Source organism: Corylus avellana, chromosome 5 (assembly GCF_965113065.1).
Source record: "Corylus avellana chromosome 5, dhCorAvel1.hap1.2, whole genome shotgun sequence".
Lineage (NCBI taxonomy): Eukaryota > Viridiplantae > Streptophyta > Magnoliopsida > Fagales > Betulaceae > Corylus > Corylus avellana.
Genome location: NC_142494.1, coordinates 31548619 through 31566091, shown reverse-complemented (window position 1 = coordinate 31566091; position 17473 = coordinate 31548619). Strand labels below are relative to the sequence as shown.

General features: G+C 38.7%; 4 protein-coding genes across 5 annotated transcripts; all 4 read left to right on the top strand.

The window, feature by feature from the left end:
• Positions 1-206: 206 nt before the first annotated feature.
• Positions 207-813, top strand: LOC132180576 (Bifunctional inhibitor/lipid-transfer protein/seed storage 2S albumin superfamily protein). The gene is made up of 2 exons (XM_059593451.2): positions 207-543; positions 625-813. Exons 1-2 carry the CDS (start codon positions 222-224, stop codon positions 765-767), a joined length of 465 nt encoding a protein of 154 aa, XP_059449434.2. The 5' UTR covers positions 207-221; the 3' UTR covers positions 768-813.
• A 789-nt stretch (positions 814-1602) lies between these two features.
• Positions 1603-11137, top strand: LOC132180575 (DEAD/DEAH box helicase). Of its 2 annotated transcripts, none has more exons than XM_059593449.2 (14): positions 1603-2441; positions 2525-2750; positions 2990-3235; positions 3866-4000; positions 4395-4519; positions 5429-5568; positions 5935-6005; positions 6807-6968; positions 7549-7635; positions 7890-8063; positions 8452-8496; positions 9125-9481; positions 10220-10630; positions 10725-11137. In XM_059593449.2, the coding sequence occupies exons 1-13, from the start codon at positions 1831-1833 to the stop codon at positions 10319-10321; spliced, it is 2481 nt and encodes an 826-aa protein (XP_059449432.1). In that variant the 5' UTR covers positions 1603-1830; the 3' UTR covers positions 10322-10630; positions 10725-11137. The 2 variants fall into 2 exon arrangements, with proteins under 2 accessions (XP_059449432.1, XP_059449433.1); XM_059593450.2 differs by having other exon boundaries at positions 10716-11137.
• Positions 11138-11223: 86 nt separating this feature from the next.
• On the top strand, positions 11224-14680 carry LOC132182255 (syntaxin-21). The gene is made up of 7 exons (XM_059595442.2): positions 11224-11820; positions 11903-11996; positions 12103-12248; positions 12363-12434; positions 12930-13087; positions 13185-13285; positions 14450-14680. Exons 1-7 carry the CDS (start codon positions 11636-11638, stop codon positions 14513-14515), a joined length of 822 nt encoding a protein of 273 aa, XP_059451425.1. The 5' UTR covers positions 11224-11635; the 3' UTR covers positions 14516-14680.
• A 1337-nt stretch (positions 14681-16017) lies between these two features.
• On the top strand, positions 16018-17232 carry LOC132181164 (plant viral-response family protein (DUF716)). Its single transcript, XM_059594251.2, has one exon. The coding sequence runs from the start codon at positions 16193-16195 to the stop codon at positions 17117-17119; it is 927 nt and encodes a 308-aa protein (XP_059450234.1). The 5' UTR covers positions 16018-16192; the 3' UTR covers positions 17120-17232.
• The last annotated feature ends 241 nt before the right edge of the window (positions 17233-17473 follow it).

Genomic DNA, 17473 nt, shown 5'->3' with positions numbered 1-17473 from the left:
GTAGCTTCACCTGTCCAACAGCAACAGTCACTATCACCGCCTTCTATCAACTCGGTCAGCCCCCTACGTCCCCTAACAAAGCAGTCACCAAATTACAAGAGTCAACTTGTCACCCACGAGTTGGAATGTTGGATCACCAACTTCCTTCATATTCAAACATCTCTCCCTCTCTGTTCGTCTGTTATATATGAGCTGGTGTTGATAACAAATTGAAGCAAAATATGGAGAAGAAGAAGCTTTGGGCATGCTACGGGATTGCATTTCTGGCCTTGGCCAATTTGGTGGCAGAGGGATGGGCTCAGGACACCTCTTGCCTTAACCAGCTTGCTCCTTGCTTAAACTACCTTAATGGAACCGAAGACCCTCCGGACAGTTGCTGTGATCCTCTGAAATCGGTGATCAAGTCCGATCCAAAATGCCTGTGTAGCTTGGTAAGCAACAAGGGCAGCAGTGAAGCTCAGCAGGCTGGCATCGATGCCAGTGAGGCCCAGCAGTTACCCGGAAGATGTGGACAACATGTCAACCCAGTCGCCTGCCTTGCAAGTATATACGCGTCTTATTCATTTTCCAAGTCCACCGCTCTCTGTGTTTCTTGCCTTGTTTAAACTTCTTTTTGTGTTTCAGGTTCTCCAGATTCGCTTCCAAATTCTGCAAGCATATGCTCATTCCCATCTCTGGCCACTATTCTAGCTGCTGCTTTACTCTTTATCAATAACTTCTCAGATTTTGTGGGCGCTAAACAGAATACTGACTTGACCACCCGATAATAGTTTTGTACGCGACTGTATTGTTTGTTCGTTTTTCTCATTACAAAGTGTATCTCTATCTGTTCTGATCCTAAATAAAGGTTATTTTTTATCTGTTAATCTGATTTTATTTTGGGGCCAAGGCCGACAATTTTTTATACGATCTACGAATTCAATATGAACCAAACATGAAATTAGCAAGTTATAGTTTAAGTGTTTAACCCATTTAATTAAATGAATTATAGTTGACAAATATGATCTTATATTCATACCTTAACACGTGATATAAAGGCTTACAATTTATGACCCGACTCGCAAACTTGAGATGTATCCAAAACAAAATCAACAAGTTAAGATCAAGAGGTTTAAATCATTTAATTAAGGAAAATGTTAAGTGCTCTTCTAGTGTTCTCTTGGTGTTCTCCCAACTGTGATGTGACTTTTAAAATCATCAATAGATTAAAAGTCAACAATAATAATCTTAAATTCAATGGTGATTTTAAAAGTCACGTCACAATTAAAAAGACACAAGAAGAACACTAAAAAAAAATACCTAACATTGCCCTTTAATTAAATAAATAAAATTAAAATTTAAGCCTCGAACCAAACCACATATACCATACAAATGGTAACCTCTACTTAAAAAGATGGGTCTTTGCAAACCCCGGCCTTGTTGTTGGGCCTCAGTGATGTGGTTTAAAGAAAAGCCCACAAACATTTAATGACGTGACAGACGTCACGTGGTTGTTGGTTGTTGGTGTGGTGAACAAAAACCTTGGGAGTCCAATCGCAAGTCTAAAAAATATCTATCTACACTCTCGTTGGTTACATGCATATCATACATCTTCCACACAAAAATCCAACTCACATTTCGTCTAAAACTAAAACCCCTCCAAAACCTCCAATCTGATTATCCTCTCTCTGAGCTTGAACTGTGTCTGTGTGAGTAGCTCAAGGCCGAAGCTCCCATTCCCATGGTCCAATCAATGTCCAAATTCTCTATTCCCTCCCTTTTTTTATTAACTTCCACACCGCCTTAAACTCTCTACCCATTCAACTTCTAACTTCTTCCTCTTCTTCAATAATGGCTTGTGTGCTCCCAGTACCCGACATTTCCGGACCTCTTGTCTTGAAGCTCAGCTCGTCTCCGAGGAATTGGACACTGTTCGGGGTCCGGTGCCGCCCTTTCCACTGCAGAACCAAACATTCTTCACTTTCACTTCCACTCACCAAGGCTGTCTACACCCAGGGCCTCTTGGTCTCCGGACCCGCCAAACCAAGAGAGAAGACGGAGCCCGACCCAGATCCCATTTCGGCGCTGAACGAGAGGATTCGCCGTGATCGCCGTGACTATAGCGAGCGAGATGCTTCCAGAACGGCTATGAACTCGGAGGAGGCCGAGAAGTACATTCGGCTGGTGAAGGAGCAGCAGCAAAGGGGCTTGCAGAAGCTCAAGGGTGGGGGCGGGAGCGGGGGCGGTGGTGGTGGGTTTAGTTACAAGGTGGACCCCTATACTCTTCGTTCTGGGGATTATGTTGTGCACAAGAAGGTGGGTATTGGGCGTTTTGTTGGGATTAAATTCGATGTTCCCAAAGGCTCTACGGAGCCAGTTGAGTATGTGTTTATAGAATATGCAGATGGGATGGCAAAGCTTCCTGTCAAGCAGGCGTCTCGTTTGCTCTATCGATATAATCTGTAGGTTTTCCCTTACATTCGAACATGAAATTAGAGTCATCACCTGCTATTTGTGATTCTATAACATTGTTATATTTTTGCAGCCCAAATGAATCAAAAAGACCCCGGGCATTGAATAAATTGAATGACACTAGTGTATGGGAGAGAAGAAAGAGTAAAGGAAAGGTAGCGATTCAGAAAATGGTTGTTGACTTGATGGAGCTGTATTTGCATAGGCTGAAGCAAAGAAGGCCTCCCTACCCAAAGAGTCCTGCTATGGCTGAATTCACAGCTCAATTTCCATATGAACCCACACCAGATCAAAAACAGGCACTACTACAAATTTTCGTTCATTTGCTTTGTTAAACGCGTTTAAATGTTTTGGGTTTTATTTAATTGTAGTCTGCAGAGACTGGTTGATGTGGAATTAGGTTTTCATTCCCCATCTTGGCGGTTGCTTCAAAACTGAAGTCTCTCTGTCTTGATTGTATAATAGATTAAAAAATTTCAAGTTTACAAAAATGGATGAATGCTGTTTCTTCCCCTCACAAATTACATCCTTACTACAGGCCTTTGTTGATGTGGAGAAGGATTTGATAGAGAGAGAAACTCCAATGGACCGATTAATCTGTGGAGATGTTGGGTTTGGTAAAACTGAAGTTGCCATACGTGCCATCTTTTGTGTAGTCTCAGCAGGGAAGCAAGCTATGGTTCTAGCACCCACAATTGTATTAGCCAAACAACACTTTGATGTCATTTCAGAGCGATTTTCTATATATCCTGATATCAAGGTTGGACTCCTGAGCAGGTTTCAGGTAGGTGAGGCTTACCTCTTGCAACTGAGCAGTCTTAGTATTCTTGGAGTAGTGAATTATATAACACTTGAGCCTTCATTGCATTTGCAAACCATACTTTTCAATCAAAGTTGAATTCCTCATGCTAATCGAGATGCATGTCAAAAGCTCCTTCTTATACTTCGAAGGAAAATATCCATAATCAATTTTAACATCGCATTTGAGTCTGTGTGTTATATGCATGTCATAAGCTCCTTTGCCAATCTGATTCTGATTTATGCAAGTGTTATATGCATCTCATAATCTCTAAATGGTTTCAGGACTATTATATTATGATACTATGCAATGATCTGTTGGCCTCATTTGCTATTAGATCTGTGTGCCATCAGTTCCAAAATGCTTTTTATGGATGATCTTTGTGACTCCAGAATTTTATTTAGACCTCTTTTGCATATGTAGCTCGCAGTTTGCATAGTAAACAAATAGCACACAAATGACTTACTGGAAGTTGCAGTTTTGAATTGCATTACTTGGTCTATTTGATTAGTCAAACAATCATGTATAGCATTATTGACCAATCATGAGTAGCATTAGGGGAACAGGTTATTGTTATTTTGGGTTGAGATTGACCAGATCTATGATAATATGCAGACCAAAGCAGAGAAAGAGGAGCACCTGTCCATGATTGAAAATGGTCAACTGGACATTATTGTTGGGACTCATTCACTTCTTGGAAGTCGTGTTGTGTACAATAATCTAGGTCTTCTTGTGGTCGATGAGGAACAGGTTTGCTTTTCAGTCTTTTTGTAATTGTATTTTGTGATGAATTTTAATTCTATTGAAAAAAAAAAGAACCAAGTACATTTATCTACTAACAAAGAAAGGATAAACAATTCAGGTCTGAATTTTAAAAGCTTTTGGAATTTTAGGAAAGATGAATAGAGATAATTTAGAAATGCCATCCAGTTGAACAAAGAGCACAAAAAAGGAACTCTAGTTTTGTTACATAAAGCTCTACTCCATCAAATTTGCTGCTGTTCATTTCCCTTCAAATACACCACATAAGGAGCAAATGAAATAACGTTGCAAGTTCCAAATAGTTCTCTCTGTAATGAACTTTCTACTTTGACCTACGTTATATACATTCCTGATAAACGTGCAACATTTATTTGCTTTTCAGAGGTTTGGTGTCAAGCAGAAGGAGAAGATTGCTTCATTTAAAACTTCAGTTGATGTTCTTACTCTCTCAGCAACCCCTATACCAAGAACCCTTTATTTAGCATTAACAGGGTTTCGTGATGCAAGGTACATAGCTTGTGGAAGACACAAGCCACAAGTATAAATCTCATTTCCCTTTAGTGCTTCTTCTGATATTAAATCCAGATGCCGAGTTCTATTTGTTTTGATGTAAATTTAGCATTTAGCTCATGGAGTAACATTACATATTTCTTTAATTTTTTAATCTGTTTTGTGATTTTTGGGCATAGAACCCATGTTTATTTAATTTGATTAATTTAACTTGTTAATTTATATGCAATGTAATCCCATTAGTGGTGATAGATTTTACTTTATGCTCCATTTCTTTGTCCTAGATTCAGCAACTTCACTAAATTTGCATTTGGGGATGTTTATGACATTGTAGAACATAATTGATATCATAAACTCCATTTACTTGTACTGGAAAATGAGTAAGACAGTGACACAAGAATGGAGTTCTAGATTCAGCAACTTCACTAAATAAGGATTTGGGGATGTTTTGGATTTTATAGATCCAATTTATCCTATAAACATTGTTACAGCTTCTGAATTTCTCATCTATGTCATAGTTTCATCAATCTCATGGATTTTAAGTCATCCGTTTGGAAGAGGAATGCACACATTAGTGGGAATTTTAATTATCAGAGGTAGTTGGGATTTAGTTTTGTTAAGATGAGTTGTCTGTATAAGAAGGCTGATGAACTTAATTTATTGTGTCTTGGAAATTTTATGAAGTCTACTACATGATGGGGCTTAAATTAAGATATGAAAATGAAGAATTAAGTTGTATATGCATTTTCGGTGTCCTGTTTGTCTTTCAGATGGATATAACCCTCATATGGTTGTTCTGCTGCATCTTAGACCTCACCCTGCTAAAATGATATTTAAGAGCAAAGTGTAACAGCTTTCTGGTTCTTTATAATGATGTTGTTGTAAGTTTAGTTCCTTTTCTTTCAGTTTGATTTCGACACCACCTCCAGAACGAGTACCTATAAAAACTCACCTTTCAGCATATAGCAAGGAAAAGGCAATATCAGCCATCAAGTATGAGCTGGACCGTGGTGGCCAAGTTTTTTATGTTCTGCCTCGTATAAAAGGTGATCTCCTATGTAGCAAATTATTTTGTTCTATTCTTCTGTGCTGGCTGGCAGATGAATATGTGTATAATTTCTATGTTGTTGCCATCATAGTTTATATGCACATATTATTCTGTGTATACTATAGAGCGCAGTAGAGTACTTAACCATATGTGTGTTGACTCAGTTGTTTTATTTTTTAAATTGTAGAAAGAGATGTCATTAGCAGAAGGAGAAATTTTATATAATTTTTGATACTTAATAATAGATAACAGATCGAGAAAACATAGAGTTGGAGTCAAAATTTGGTATCTCCAACTATTCTTCTATAGTTGCTTTATGTTTCAGTTTGTTGATACTAGTGTCCTTACCATTCTGATCTAACAGGACTTGAAGAAGTGATGGAATTTCTTGAACAGTCATTTCCAAATGTTGAAATAGCCATTGCACATGGACAGGTAGTTGGTTTGTTCTTTTTTAATTTATTATAATGAGTTGTATTTCTCGTGAATTTGTAAGGGAAGTTAGGTCCCAAGTCAGAACTTTAAGTTATTATCTATTCAGGTAGCACACTTGAGTTTTTAATAATTGATTAATGAACGAACTGAACAATGCCTTTATCGTATTGGAAATTGAAAAATTAGTATTTAGCATTTAAAGGTTGCTCCCAAGCTTAAAATTTAAGTATAGACATGGCAGCTGAGGATTGAAGCTTGCTGACTTTTGTAATAACATGCCGTTGATACATGTAAATTTTTTCCTGAAAGCAACTCGCTAGTTTAATAGCCTTTATATCTGACTTCAACTTCGAACATATTCAGTTTATTCAAATCAAGAGCTGCATCTAATCTTGCAACTTACCTGAATGTCCTTGACTTTTTTTTTTTTTTTTTTTTTTTTTAACTTGATACTTGATGAGTGTCCCTTATGAATTGGATGTGTGGAAGGCTGCAGTGCACATCCATGAAAGGTGCTTATTGCCAATGATACTTGGACTAATCTCCAATGATCGTATACCCTATTTGTTAATTGAGAAAGTTGTGATTAGTTTCTCGTGTAGTTGTCCTACTTCTAAAAAAAAAGGTTAATGGCAGCCATACACTAACTCCAGAATTTGATTACAGGAGCAAAGGTTTATATATTTGGGGAGAATGTATAGTTGACTGTATATTTTTTTTCATCTAATCATGTCATTCCTGTTCAGTGTGGCTATTTATTGTTTTTGGTTATTCATAATTTATGCTATGTTGTTACTGCAGCAATATTCAAAGCAGCTTGAGGAAACCATGGAGAGATTTTCACAAGGTGAAATTAAGATCCTTCTATGCACAAATATTGTGGAAAGTGGACTTGATATTCAAAATGCAAACACCATCATAATTCAGGACGTTCAACAATTTGGCCTAGCTCAGTTGTACCAGGTCCTGTTCTTTCTGCTTTCCTCTCATGTTGTGAATGTTTCTCGATTTCAGAATATTTTAAGTGAGAATCTTTCAATATTACATAAATGTTTTGAGTGAATCTTCTCTTGTAGTACAACTAATTTCGGTGGGGCTATGAGCCAGAAATTTAACTCGGCATGTTTGTTAATGACTTGAAATACTAAATGAAGGACATGATTGGTATAACAGTTTCCAAGACCCAAAATATATTTGGTATTATCGCAACACACACACACACACACACATGTATGTATAAATATCTTTGGACCCATTTGTGTGTTTGTGTATTTTCTAGGCCTAAATAATTTTTTTCTTTCTAGGTTTTTATTTTCTCTGCTCCCGCTTCATGCAGAAGCATAAATGTATGAGGAGACAAAAGGATGCTTTTGTCTATCTCCTAGCGTATGTAAATCTATATAGAAGATTTATAATTTGTGTACAACTTTTATCTTTTAAGTTGCTATGAGGATCTAAACTCACTGTAAAAGAGACTGAATTGTTTCTTTATTATCATATTTTATATCTAATAATGCTGTCATCATCTGTCTAATTCCAATAGTTGCGTGGAAGGGTGGGGCGCACGGATAAGGAAGCTCATGCACACTTATTTTACTCTGATAAGTCAGTACTTTCTGATCAAGCACTGGTATGTTTGTTGTTCTGAACTTGTTGCTTATTACAATATACACAGGATTTGTCCACCCTACCACAAGAAAAAACATGATTAATTTGATTTGTCCTGTTCCCTTATCTTCTTGCATTACAATAATTTCCAGCTTTGAGGATTCTTCTTAATCTTTTTAATGATTGTCACCATCTTCTAGGTGCATTAATCAACTCCAGTTTAGAGTGTTGCCTGAATTGCAATTTCTTAAAGGTTCACTTTTGTACTTTTGCTAGGAGAGGCTTTCAGCTCTAGAAGAATGCCGCGAACTAGGCCAAGGCTTTCAACTTGCAGAGAGAGACATGGGTATTAGAGGTTTTGGTACCATCTTTGGTGAGCAACAAACAGGTGATGTCGGAAATGTAGGCATTGATCTCTTCTTTGAGATGCTCTTTGAGAGCTTGTCCAAGGTATCTTCCAGTTCATTATCCACTTCTATGTATATTTGATTTTTGTGAGAAGAAGCATTCAGTTTGATTTGCTGTGTCACTAATTCCTAGCTTCTTGCTTCCACTTTGGTGTCTTTTATTTGCCTTGCCACCTACTGTGCTTTGTTCATCTAAACGTTTAAATAATGGCATATGACAATGCTTCAGAACTTTGTGGATGACCATACAAGCCATGCTAGTTTATATTGTGTTTGCATGTTTCTATGCCCAGATACATGTGTATGTGCATGCTTGCTTGTATGCTGAAAATAATTTATATTGGTTGACTTGGCTTTCTGAATATCTAGTATACTTCATTCACTTATTGTGCCTCTAATTTAGGATGTATACTGTTTCCATTGGTTCCCAGGTTGAAGAGCATCGTGTAATTTCAGTTCCCTACCAATCTGTTCAGGTAGTCCATGCTCTCAACTCTGAAAACTTTAGTATGTAGCATAAATGAAAAAAGTTTTGGAGGTTGATTCTGATTTAATTTGGTTCCTGATTTAGATTAAAACAGGATGATGTATATCTTGAGGGCTTTGCAGGCCATTCCTTAAAATTCTGAAGTTGTTCTGTTGAGCAGCCTCAGATAGTACCTTGAGATGTCCTGAAATATAACTAGGATTGCTTAAGTATCTTATTCGGAGGAGATTCTCAGGTTGGTCTCAGATTTTAAAAAGTTGAGTCCAAGCTTACCTACCTGGGATGACTATGACCTTTTTAATTGGAAATTTTTTCCAATTCATATTATGATTTTCCTTGTTCTAGAAGAGGAGATTGTATAATGTCTTCTTTCAAAGGATATCCATTTCAGTTGGTCTTGAATCACCTAAGTGAAATAATGGTTATATTAACATCTGTTATTCTATTTATAAACAGCCTAAATCTGTCTGCTACATAGAAGAGCATATTTAGGTTTCATCATAAGCTCAATTTCTGGTTTGGATGCTCATGCGAAGGCTAACCTAGTTGTAACCTCTAATGGGAATTGGTGCATATTACAGTACTTTGTTCAATAATACCCTTTGTATTTATGCCAGATTGATATAAATGTAAACCCTCATCTATCTTCTGAGTACATAAATTATCTGGAGAACCCTATGGAAATAATTAATGAAGTTGAGAAAGCTGCTGAGGAGGGCATCTGGAGTTTGATGCAATTTACAGAGAATCTGCGCCGCCAATATGGAAAAGAGCCTTACTCCATGGAGATTCTATTGAAGAAGCTTTATGTGAGGAGAATGGCAGCAGATCTTGGGATAAGTAGAATCTATGCTTCAGGAAAGATGGTTCGCATGAAAACAAACATGTCTAAGAAGGTTTTCAAGTTGATATTGGATTCGATGGTGTCTGATGTTCAACGAAATTCATTGGATTTTGAGGGCGATCAAATTAAGGTAATTTTTTTTTTTACTTCTTTTGGTTTTTGGATTAGTGATAGGTGGTTCTAGCGTTAATTTGTACTTGTTCTTTTTCCAGGCACTATATCCCCAATCAAGGAAATAATTTCCAATGTTCCAAATCTGTCTTTTTTTTTTTTTTTTTTTTTTTAATAGCTAAGAAATGTAGGAACCATCACTTTCATTGCTATGTAGGATCCAATTTGGTAAAGTGGAGTTGAATTTTTCAGTATTTTTTTATTTTTGGGGTGGTAAAAGAAGCATGCAGCATGAGACATATTTTTGGTTTCACTTATTTTCACTTATCACTGTAGCAATGGAACAAGACTGGAGGGTCTACTTTGGAAACCTAGATTGCAATTTGACCTACCTCTCTAATCCTTGATGATAAATTTAATTCAATTGCACAGTCAGAGGAAGGATTCAAGGAAAGGAAAAGTTTGCACTCAGATGTTATCATCTGGCTGTACGGTTAACTTTGCAAATATCCACTTTTTTTTTTTGTGAATAATTGATGTTGGTGTTCAGTTTTCCTCCATGCTTGTGTTTGATGGGGGCTCCTTACTCTGCCCCTCTCCTTGGTGCTATTATTGGTTTAACATGTATGTAGCTGGCACACACATCTATATTGTTATGTTTTTCAACTTATGCTAAAATTTTACCCCAAGTGTTATTTGGATTTGACAGTTTAGTTCTAAAATATTTCTATTTTTTGTTCTCTTTTCCTTTTTGCAGGCAGAACTTCTTTTAGAGCTACCAAGAGAACAACTCCTGAATTGGATATTCCAATGCTTGGCTGAACTTCATTCTTCACTACCAGCCTTAATAAAATACTAATTCTTTCTAAAGGAGGAAGGGAAAAACAATTTTGGACTTGCTCTAGTCTTTGGCACTTTACTCACTGTGTGCTTCAAGATTGGATATATCATATATGCATTGGGTGGGATCGTGGAAATTACAGTTGAGAATCTCTCCATCTCTGATGCTTTTGCGACCTGGGGTTGCAAGCTTGTGATGCCTTTGCATAAATCAAATGAAATTATACCAAGTCAGAACCAACTAATGCAACTTATCTGTACTTTATGAACATATTCTTCTGGTGATCTTGGTGGCCGGATCAGAACCAGCAAGTCATTCATGTCAAAGGTGATTCTTCTGTGTTAAATTTTGGTACGTTAGCAGATTGTTCAGTTTCTCCTAATAATTAGTGCACCTGAATGACTTACACCAGTTTTTGCAGGGGGGAAATTTACGTGTGACCTGCTTTACTTCAATTTGTACTTGGAGGGGAACTACTTCACTGTGAAAAGAACGCAGATTGGCTTGGGAAAAATCGATATATCCTGGACTAGTAGGATGTAGCCCTTGCATTGGGAAAGAAGTGTATACCGTAGTTGTTATATTATATAGAAGCATTGATTAGGGTAACCTATTGTGATTCATTAAGTCTCCATAGATTCTCCAGAAACGGAGGGTTCGTAACCATAGGTGCCTTTTTCTTTCTTTTTTTGGGGCGGTTTTTGGATAAATCATAGTTTTAGTTACGAGGGTATATGCTATTCTGTGTAATTAATTGGGGAATCATTGTTGTAGTAAAGCAGGTGAATTGTTCAAAAAAATATCAGAGTGTAGTGGCTGAAAATTGGTGGTCCACGTACATCACGTTAATGAGGCTGCTCATTGCACATGCATGTAAGAAGGCATCGAGGCTCCACCTTGATTAAGTGCTATGGAGCTCGGGCTCCACCTATGGGGCTCAGCCACCCAGACACCCTCTCAGCAATGAATAAGTCTCGTTGCACCCGATTTCCGTCCGAAAACAAATTTGGGCCATCTAATAGAATGGGTTTAGCAGTGCGTTTTCTCGTTGGAGAGCTTAAAATTGATTTCTGATAAAAATATATTTTGTTGGGCCCGTAGTAAACAAAGAAAGGAATTAAGGATGGAGGATAAATGGAGCTTACTATTAAAACTATGCCTGCCTCATGTTTGATCAATTGACCGTGAGTGGGGGAGCAAGAGAGAGAGAGAGAGAGAGAGAGAGAGAAAGATCCGAGTTCCTCTTAACTAACAAAATAAAGTCACTTTACCCGTCCAAACAGCGGGCTAGGCTAGACAAAGGTTACGGCCGGCCAATTCCAAAAAGTTTGAATGAGCTTCCAGGATCTGCAGAGTGGCGGCAAGCCGTCGTCAGCGGGTGTGGGTGTTCGATCGCAGAGCCCATCGCAGGCCGTGGCGGCCGGCATTTTCCAGATCAATACTGCCGTCGCTGCTTTTCGTCGACTCGTCGATGCCATCGGAACCGCTAAGGACACTCCCGACCACCGCCAGAAGCTGTCTGTATTTCTCTCTCCCTCTCCCTCTCTCTCTGCTTTTCTCTTCCTCTAATTCGCTTATATGGCATTTGAATTTTGGCAGCCATAACACGAGGCAGCGGATATTGCAATTGGTCAAAGATACTTCTGCCAAGCTCAAGACCCTGGGCGATTCCGATCGGGACATCTCTGTCAATGTATGCCTCGTTCTTTCTCTCTCTACTTGACTCGCCTTGAATTTGGATTCTTCCGCTATCTCCGCCCGAAACTACAATTCTCTAATCTTATTTGTATATATGCCAGCCCAGTAAGAAGTTAGAAGATGCCAAGATTGCCAGAGATTTTCAAACTACGCTGCAAGAATTCCAGAAAGTTCAACAGCTTGCCTTCGAGCGCGAGTCTACTTACTCCCCTGCTGCTGCTCCTCCATCTTCTTCTTTGTCGACAGCGTATTCTTTTCTCGTCCCTTTTACATGTTTCCTCATAAAATTAATATTAAAGTTGCTTTCTTGATTTGCGTTACTGAACTTTGGCACCGTCGTGTGTTGTGCGTTTGGGGACAGCTCTACCTCCGGCGAAGGATTGGCACTCACCGGCGATCAGGACAACCAACCTTTTCTCTGGGAACAGAAGAGGTAACTCTTGTTAGTATCTCAACACTGCATTGAGTTTTCTTCTTTTCATTTTTTATATTACTGGTAGAATACTAGAATGCAACTTCACGCATCTATATCACGATACTTTAAACCAGAAGAGGTAAGACTACGAATTGAATTCGCATAGACCGTGTTAGAATATATGCAGAATATATTCTGAATATATTTTGAATATATTTAAGTTGAACATATTGTTAAACTTAAAGTTCAAAAAGAATTTGCATTGCTGAACAATGTTAGCAATCATATTTGTTGTTTTATGCTTGTTCTTGTGGATGGAAGTAGGTTCTATAAACCAAATTATCCTTATTTTCTCAACCATGGTAATCATCCATCTTCTTTGAAAATGTATAATTAGTGTTGTTAGATTGGTTCATAGCTTGATTGTATCTGCCTAGTGAAGCCTTCTCTCAGACGTGGAAAGATTGGAAGAATCTTTGTTCACAATCAACTTTCTTATACACAAATGTGCAGGCAGGAGTTGCTTCTATTGGATAATGAACTTTCCTTCAATGAAGCCATGATTGAGGAAAGGGAGCAGGGTATTAGAGAAGTACAAGAGCAAATTGGACAAGCAAATGAAATATTCAAGGACCTTGCTGTTCTTGTTCATGAGCAGGGAGTGGTTATTGGTAAGCTGCCCACTACACAGAAGATGAATTATTCTTGTTGCCATCCATGGATATTTCTGCCCCTTTCTTCATTTTCTAATATCTTTTGTTACAACAGATGACATTCAATCCAACGTCGGTGGTTCCGCTGCTGCAACAACTCAAGCTCGAGTTCAGCTAGCTAAGGCTTCCAAAAGTGCAAAATCCAAGTCCTCATGGGTAAGCTGCTTAGCACATCAACACTATTAAGCTCAAGCATTAAAGCTCCAAAAGCCAATTTCTGGCTTGCCACACATTTTGTGGTTATGATTTTGTTAGCTATAGAAGAAGTATTCTTTTTCTCGCTGAGAAAGAAAACTTTTGAAGATTGTATTCTAGATTTGAACTTCAGTTCATAGTCATACAATATCCACCTGCATTTTACATATGGCATGAGATGCCCCGAAACTTTGTGTGCATGGACAACCAAACTGGAAGAATAATAGGGTTAAATTGAAGACATATGGTGGGTTCTATAGTTCCTGTAGTTCAGCCCATGGTCAGGAAACGGGAGAGAAATTTTCTGCTCTTAGCAAGGCAATCAGACTTCAGGGTATCCAATCCCATCCCTTTGGGGCTGTCCTATATTTATCATGTGGTGGTCTTAATTAAGTTGTAGAGTTTGTGATAACTGCATGAGCAGTGTCATTTCCTTACCAAGATAGTAGTATCTCGTGTTTCAATTGGTGGTTTAATCAGTGTGATGCTGTAGCTAAATCAAACCTTTGAATCACGTGGTCTCCATGACAAATAGTTCTGTTAAACATTTGAGGGTGGTGAACTAAAGGATGATTATGGTCTTTTAGCAAACGTACCGTATGAGTTCAATACTCATTAAGACTCTTTAATCAAATCTTTCCTACTGGATGCATTGTACCCCAATCCCAGAAATGCTGTCTTTACTCATTGTTGGGATAAAATAAATAGCAAAATTCAATAAAAGCCTAAGAAAAAGGACGGGAAAGAAAAAAGAGAACCCAAAGGAAGATATACTAGACAGAGTTTTATGATCAAACACCCATAATTGTACATCATGAGTGCATAATAATATGGTTTAACAATATGCTTCTTGACTAGTGGATTTTCTTGTTTACTAGAAGTGTATTAGGGTGGCACCCTTATTTTCTAATGAGATTGAATTACATAAATTAATATATATATATATATATATATATATATATATATATATATATATGCTTATTGAGATTCCTGTAGACATCATGTAACCTAATAATTTTAGGTAAAGTCTGACCATTTTCATTTAGAATATGATACTTCTGTCTAACTTCAATATTTCCTTCAAACTCATTGTGGATAACACTGTTTTATTCTGTTACTTGACAGTGTTGGTGGGTGATTGTAATAGTTGTGATTGCGCTGGTCATCTTTCTGCTCGTCCTTATCCTGTAGCGCATAAGTCCATATGGATGCTGCTTTGTGTGCTCTGCAGGATTATGTTTTTGTGTTGTAAATTTTTTTTATGTAATTTCCACTGCTCGCCACATTTGCCGTTAATGTCTACATGTATTAGAGTGGTATACTGTTTTTCTGGCCATCTTGTGGTTGAGGCTTTTTATTTTTTATTGTTTACTTTTTTGATGGAGAGAAAAAAGGGGGGGGGGGGGGGGGGGGGTGGGGGGTGTTGGTGGTGGTTTCCTTGTCTATGCACCTCATTTATATTTATGTTTGTGAGTTTCATTACTGCGAGTCTTTTGTTTTCATATGATATGCATGTATTTGCCAGGAAAAAAGTTTGACGTTATTGTCTTTTAAAGTTTTTTTTTTTTTTTTTTTTTTTTGGTGTATAACTTATTGTCTTTTAAAGTTGAATGTATATTCATTATTCTGGACGCATTCAAAAGCTAAATGGCACAGCATGATGGGTGATTGGTTTCATTTATATAATTATATGGAAGGTGTTGATGCTTCACTTGACGTAGCGCTCTAAGAGCTTAACAATCTGGCACGAATCCATCACGCAAAGCTTTGGCGAAATTCTTGGGTGCTGCTCCATAAATCCTTCCTTCTCTGAAAACCCAGAACAGCATGAGTAGAGATTTACGGCGTCAGACATTTTGCCTTCTTTTTTTATTTTTTATTTTTTTTTTATTAATGGAAGAAGATAAAATATTAAAGGGGAATTTAAATTTGAAGTATTAATACCAAATTTGAGGCATTAATACCAAATTTAGGATGATCGAATTTCTTTTGGGTAATACAATCCCTAAAAGGTTAATTTTCCACTCCTAGGTTTAGTTTTAAATTCAAAAATAAATTTTGAGGCATTAGAAACTAAATATTAATTCATAAAAATTTAACAAAAAAAAAAAAAAAAAAATCTAGCAGGACTATGAAGAGAGATTTTTTTACAATTTTTTTTTTTTTTTTTAAAAAAAATAAAGCCACATCAGACTTTGGCAGACACTTATCTGACTCTTGGCAGCCTGATAGCAGGACTCGAACAACATATATACTCTTTGGTGCTGGAATGAAGCTTGGGGATTTGGCTTACATGCTGTTATTAAAATAACAGCATGTATGTTGTAGTTTAATCAACGGTCAAGATTAAATTTTTTCAAAATTTCTTTTCATTTTCTCTCTCCTATTAAATGCTTCTAAAAGTAAATCAACTTTAAAATTTAATTTTGACCGTTGATTCAACTACAGCATATATGCTATTATTAAAATAACAGCATGTAAGTCGGTTCCGAAGCGTTGAGGGCCAAAATCAAGCTTTTCCAGCCACCTTGGAGGACCCAACATGTTAACATTTATGGAATTAAGCTGGATGAAGCGTAGCATGTTTGGATTGGCCAACTTGGTTATATCCAATGATGGGTAGTTGGGTACCCAAATGAGGGAGAAATGGATCCTGAGAACGTGCAGAGTGGGATAGATAGGTTGTAATTGGAAGAATAATAATGTATAAGATGGATGGGCCAAGAGCTGCGGAGCATTCTTTCTTTGCGGGCCGGCCTGTCTCTCAATTCTCCTGGGAAGATGCATTTAAGTTGACTGAGTAGTGAAGACAACGACGCTTGATTGTATTGTATACAAATCAAATCCGTGTCCGTCTGCCCGTTGAAAATGGCAGGCCTTGTTTACGAGATATTCGCGTCGTCGGCGTTGGTGTCGCTGGGGTTCTACCACCTCATCAGCACCACCCGCAACTACCTGAAATCCCCACAGTCCTACTCCGCAAAACCCTACCATCCCTTGACGCTTGCGTCGTCCTCGCATTTCCTCAAGCACCTTGAGCTCTACCTGCTCATCCTCTGCCTCCTCGTCGCCTTCGCCCACCAACTCCTCGTGTCCTTTGACCCCGATCCTCTCCTCAAGGGCCATTCCCCCGTCCACCGCCTCACCTCTCTTCAGTCCGCCGCCGTCCTCTTCCTCTTCCTCATCCTTTCCCTCTCCCTCCTCCTCTCCGACTCCCACTCCGCTCTCCTCCCCCTCCCCTCCGATCTCTTCTTCGCCCTCGCCTCTGGCCTCTTCTTCCTCCAGTACTCCGTCTCCTCCTCTGCCGCCTCCGTCCAGACCTCCGATCTCCAGGCCAGGTGCGACTCCATATCCGCCCGCGTCTCCGCCCTAACCGCCCTCCTCTGCCTCCTCCTCGCTTGCCGCCCCAAACTCTTCGTCGCCGATGTCTGCCTCGGCGCCGCCATGTGCTTGCAGGGTCTCTGGGTGCTACAGACCGGCCTCTCCCTCTACGTAGACGCCTTCATTCCCGAGGGCTGTCACCGGCTGCTCGACGTGGTAAGCGGCGTGGAGGGCTCCACCAAGTGCGAGCTCGAGGATTCCAGGTTGAGGGCCGTGGCCATTTTGGATCTGGTCTTCCTTGTTCACGTCATGTTCGTGCTGCTCATCGTCGTGGTCACCTACGCTGCTGTGGCCAAGGCCCTTGGCATCCGGAGATCGCTTGGGTCGTACCAGGCCTTGCCCACCACTGCCTCTCTGGCGGATAACAACAACAATCATATTCAGATGAAAGCTTTGACTGGCACCCAGGCTTGAATCTCTTCACTCCTCCTTGTCTACTCCTATTACGATAGTTGATCTGCATAGAGTTATGTATGTGAATACAGTCTATTTTTGTTTCAATATATTTGTCCTGACTCTTTATTTTACTATTAGCTAAATCATTCTCTAGATTCGTTGATGAACCAGTAATTCCTTCTCTTGCTGTCCATTCTGTTGTGTGTTTTTGTTCATCATTTAATGCTCCTGTATTTATCTCTCGGCGATACATTGGCCAACCCTGATTGCCATAATTATTTTGACCTTGCTTTGAGAATCTGCATCTCTATTTTCAAACTTCATTGTTTGAGTGGCAGCCCGTTGGGGCTACTAATGAGTAATGGGGGTTTG

Excerpts from the sequence above, each read along its gene's own strand:
- LOC132180576 (XM_059593451.2), top strand. The coding sequence starts at position 222 with ATGGAGAAGAAGAAGCTTTGGGCATGCTACGGGATTGCATTTCTGGCC. Across the intron at positions 544-624 it reads CCCAGTCGCCTGCCTTGCAA|GTTCTCCAGATTCGCTTCCA; the intron begins GTATATACGCGT and ends TTTGTGTTTCAG.
- LOC132180575 (XM_059593449.2), top strand. The coding sequence starts at position 1,831 with ATGGCTTGTGTGCTCCCAGTACCCGACATTTCCGGACCTCTTGTCTTG. Across the intron at positions 5,569-5,934 it reads TGTTCTGCCTCGTATAAAAG|GACTTGAAGAAGTGATGGAA; the intron begins GTGATCTCCTAT and ends CTGATCTAACAG. Across the intron at positions 9,482-10,219 it reads TTGAGGGCGATCAAATTAAG|GCAGAACTTCTTTTAGAGCT; the intron begins GTAATTTTTTTT and ends TCCTTTTTGCAG.
- LOC132182255 (XM_059595442.2), top strand. The coding sequence starts at position 11,636 with ATGAGCTTCCAGGATCTGCAGAGTGGCGGCAAGCCGTCGTCAGCGGGT. Across the intron at positions 11,821-11,902 it reads CCCGACCACCGCCAGAAGCT|CCATAACACGAGGCAGCGGA; the intron begins GTCTGTATTTCT and ends GAATTTTGGCAG. Across the intron at positions 13,286-14,449 it reads CAAAATCCAAGTCCTCATGG|TGTTGGTGGGTGATTGTAAT; the intron begins GTAAGCTGCTTA and ends GTTACTTGACAG.
- LOC132181164 (XM_059594251.2), top strand. The coding sequence starts at position 16,193 with ATGGCAGGCCTTGTTTACGAGATATTCGCGTCGTCGGCGTTGGTGTCG.